General features: G+C 34.7%; 1 protein-coding gene across 2 annotated transcripts; it reads right to left on the minus strand.

The window, feature by feature from the left end:
* Nucleotides 1-2,128: 2,128 nt before the first annotated feature.
* On the minus strand, nt 2,129-3,611 carry LOC106374823 (chaperone protein dnaJ 8, chloroplastic). Of its 2 annotated transcripts, XM_022705254.2 has the most exons (4): nt 3,227-3,611; nt 3,022-3,084; nt 2,589-2,761; nt 2,129-2,440 (listed from the first exon to the last, which is right to left on the minus strand). In XM_022705254.2, the coding sequence occupies exons 1-3, from the start codon at nt 3,419-3,421 to the stop codon at nt 2,627-2,629; spliced, it is 393 nt and encodes a 130-aa protein (XP_022560975.1). In that variant the 5' UTR covers nt 3,422-3,611; the 3' UTR covers nt 2,129-2,440; nt 2,589-2,626. The 2 variants fall into 2 exon arrangements, with proteins under 2 accessions (XP_022560975.1, XP_013670218.1); XM_013814764.3 differs by lacking the exon at nt 2,129-2,440 and having other exon boundaries at nt 2,449-2,761; nt 3,227-3,610.
* Nucleotides 3,612-4,021: the final 410 nt, after the last annotated feature.

A 4,021-nucleotide genomic window follows, 5' to 3' on the forward strand; every position in this document is an offset into this window, starting at 1 on the left:
ATTTATCAATACTTTACTACTATTGAAGAATTGGTATAAATGAAAGAAAAATTGACAAAGAGTAAAAAACAACCGAAAATAGCAAATCATGATAAACAATTTGTAACTTCATATTGATAGTGCTGAAAATTGTTTGTAATGCATTCATGGAAGCTATTTGAGAATAATATGTTGTAAATCATCAATGTTCATTTCTTTATTTACGCTCCAGTACAAGAATAGTTCAATCCATATTTTCTATTGTCTAATAAGAAACCATGCAACATTTACCATAGCAGAAAAGCTTCAAAAAAACTCGTTATCTCATCACCTATTTTGTGAAAAGAAATTATATATCACAGCAATGTCATTTTTGTTTTATTTACGAGTAATTATTTACTATTGATTTATATCTCACAATTATAATGTATCATTTTCTTATTTGCATTACTCATCCATTTTGATACATGATAAGAAGAGTTCTTTATTAATGTTGGCTAATATACATATTAATACCACTTGTTAAATCAGTGTATCTTGTTAAATCAGTGTATCTTGGAAGTAGACCAATTAAACTTATGAATTTTAATGTTGGCTAATATCCATGTTGATCACCTCGAGCGGCATGTCCATCCACATATTTAACAGTTTAGAAAACACAAACATTGGTTGGGAAAGAAAGAAGGGACACGAACCTGAGCCACCACCCAAACTATAAGGGGAAGCTTGTTGGGTCCTTGATACATGTGTTTATCCCTCAGTGCTTGTTGGGTCCTTGATACATGTGTTTATCCCTCAGTGAGGGAAAAACCTCAATCAAAGAATCAGGTCTAGCACGCAATACCATAGCCAATACAACAAAATGTGCCTCCTAATCAAACATAAAACAGAGTAAGTGAAGAAGAGGCATGGCCGGTCCTGGGAAAATTCAAATGAAACATCTGTGTATGAAAATTATATAGACATAGATCCATAAATTTGTATAATTTTTTTTATTAAAATCTTTACTAAACTGCATGCAGCCCCAAAATTTCAGGGTCGTCCTTGAGCAGATGTAACTTAGAATCACCACACACACACCTGGCATTAAAGCTGTTTTATCACATGAGATTTGGGCCAATAAGATACTAGAGCATTGTCACCACCTGAAGCCAAATTTTTGACAATAGGATCACACGTCCACGATACGATATGCGAAAAACCCTTAATTGGATGTTGTTTGATCCAGTCGACTGATACTTCGTAGAGAGGCTTAGAAATATGAGATAGCGGAACCTGTAAGAGATTAGATGATCAGCTTCTAAGAATAATCTAAAACAGACTTTTTTATTGGGATCACATTGATGAGAGTGGACAAAGGAGACTCCTTGAACATCTTCACCCATGTCCATGATACTTGGTCAAATGCAAACTCAAAGTAAAAGTAAAATATCAGTAGATCCAGGTTTGGCACACTCCTAAAGTTGAGGAAGCCCGCAAGATGTGAAGGTTCCATCTTTGCCACAGCTTCTTCCAAAGAGACTACTATCGGCTTTTCGGTTTCATCCGCCTTCAGGTTCTTATTCTTCGCCGCACCGTCGCAATGATCCATCATGTTTTTTAAAGTTGCTTGCTCTTTAGTTTTCTTCTTCGCCTTAAGATTCTTGTTCCTCACGACACCGTCGCCTTTCAGTTCCATTAGGGTTTCTTTCTCCGATGATTCTATCTTTGGTGTGTAAAACAAAGACCATACGGTTTGATTTCATGAGCTTATATACGTATGTGTAGGCCTAAAATTATTATCTGGGATCCGGATTCGATCCGAGATCCACTCCGAAAATAGGATATCTGAGGCGCCTAAATCCGGATCCGGATAGTAAAATCTCGGATCCGTCAAAACCGAATCCGGATAACTTGATTTTTAAGTTTGGATATCCGGATCCGGATCTGTATTTTTAAACCTTCGTAGAGAGGCTAATGGAAACATGATTCTAGAATTGCGAGAACTAAATTTTGAATTATGGTCTAAATTCTAATCTTATTTATAGTTTGGTCTCTCATCATATGATCCAAGATCCAATTTTAGAGTGTGACTGGTAAAAGTAGCTCAACAAAGAATAATAGAAAAATGGAGAAAATGAAGGAAAAAGAAAATAAGGGAAAAGTATATTTCAGAAAGCCACAAAAGACAATACTTTACACCAGAGTAACTATTTTTATCTTGGTTGGGTTGTACTGACGTAACCTGGTGAAAATCTGTTTTTACTCAATAAAAGCTATTCAAGAACTAGAAGGACTTTCAATCACACTTAATTAATCTGTGAGAGTTATTCTGTTCTAGCAAAAAATATATATATATCACATGTGATAACGCATAAAGTAATATTTATTTCAAACAATTTAAGTTAAAATAAAATTTAAATAAGTGACTAATCGATAAATTATACTCGAGTCACGAAACATGGTGGCCAACAAATTAAACCTGCCATAAAAAGTAAATTTTATGTTTACACCATAATTTATTATCATAAAAACAACTAATATTTTTTAAAAATTCAAACATTTCAATTCCATATTATATCTTTTCTCCGGTGACAGTTCAATCAAAATCTTGGTTTATCTGACTCTACCTCTATTTTGGTGTAACCAGTACACGTTGATATTTTCTCTAAAAAGAAGTGTACACGCATGATGGTATCCCACCTTCGAAGCCCATCCATTCCTCCCACTCGTCGGTTTCATCCAATTCTGTTAGCTCCTCTACTTCTTCTTCTTCTTGATTCTCAAACTTTTGCATCAAACACTGAAATGTGACGGATACAAAAGGCATTGTGAGTTTGTGGCTGTTATATTGAGTATACTAAGCTCTCAATTCCATATTAGTGTCTAAATACCATTAACATCACATAATTAAGTCATACTATGAAAAGAGAACAAGTACCAGTAAATCACACACACACAAACAGGTCAAAAGCAAGGGTTTCTTTCTTGATATTTAATAACCCATTAATTTAAATTTAAAAAAGAAAATCAAGAAATCAGAAAGAGAACAAGAAAATTAACCTGGCAAGCTGATATGATCTCCTTGAAATCCTTCTTTTGTCCCTTTTGGACATCTGGATGGTACTGCAATCACTCGTTTATTTATTTATTTCTCTTATTAAATCCTTTTATTTTTTCAATTGATTCGAATAAAAGTTTGGAACATTTCTCCCTAAGAAAGAAGAAACAAAAATAAGAGATAGGACACAAACTGGGACATTATTACCTTAAGAGCAAGACGTTTGAAGGCTCGCTTAACTTCGGCTTGAGATGCAAAAGGAGTCAAACCAAGAACCGTGTAATGGCTGAGATCTGGTGACGAGCATCTCGTCGGAAACCTGATTAACCGGTGGCTGTGGTCGGTTTTGATGGAGGAACCGGGATGGTTCGTCGGAGCTCTAAACCGGAAGCTACGTATCATCTTTCTTCACCAACCAACCATTCAGTTCCTTTTTCTCCTACTTTATTTTTTGAGAACATGTGATGGACTTGTACACAGAAACTTAATCTTTGTAGTATCCAGACGGTATGGTCAAATGGATATCCGATTCAAAGTCTGACGTCGTGATTTTTAAGAATATTTTTGTATTCCTTAGCTCTTGGGGTGTGTAAATGTGTTCATTATTTATTGCTAGTGAAGATCTTGAATAGTTGGGAAAAGACAAAATAGAGAGAGGCAAAATACTGTCGTTTAGTAAGAAAGTGGCAAACGAATGATTCTTTTGTACTTTCTCATTTGTCAGAATCACTATAAAAGGAAGATCTGAGTAGCCAACTGGCCCAACTTTGCCTACTACATTCTGGTTTAGAAATTTTTGCAAGCGCATAGGCATAAGGGAAATAATGCAAACCTTTTGTCCAAATTTATGATATTATTTTTTAAAAATCCTTAGCTATGGGTATCAATATTTGTCTCAAAGCATTAATATAGTTTGTAACCTTTAAAACGCAGCAGTCAATTAAAAAACATCTCACTGTCAATACATTCAGATAAATACCCAAAAAGATAACTTCACCAACT

Source organism: Brassica napus, chromosome C6 (genome assembly GCF_020379485.1).
Source record: "Brassica napus cultivar Da-Ae chromosome C6, Da-Ae, whole genome shotgun sequence".
Taxonomy (NCBI): Eukaryota; Viridiplantae; Streptophyta; class Magnoliopsida; order Brassicales; family Brassicaceae; genus Brassica; species Brassica napus.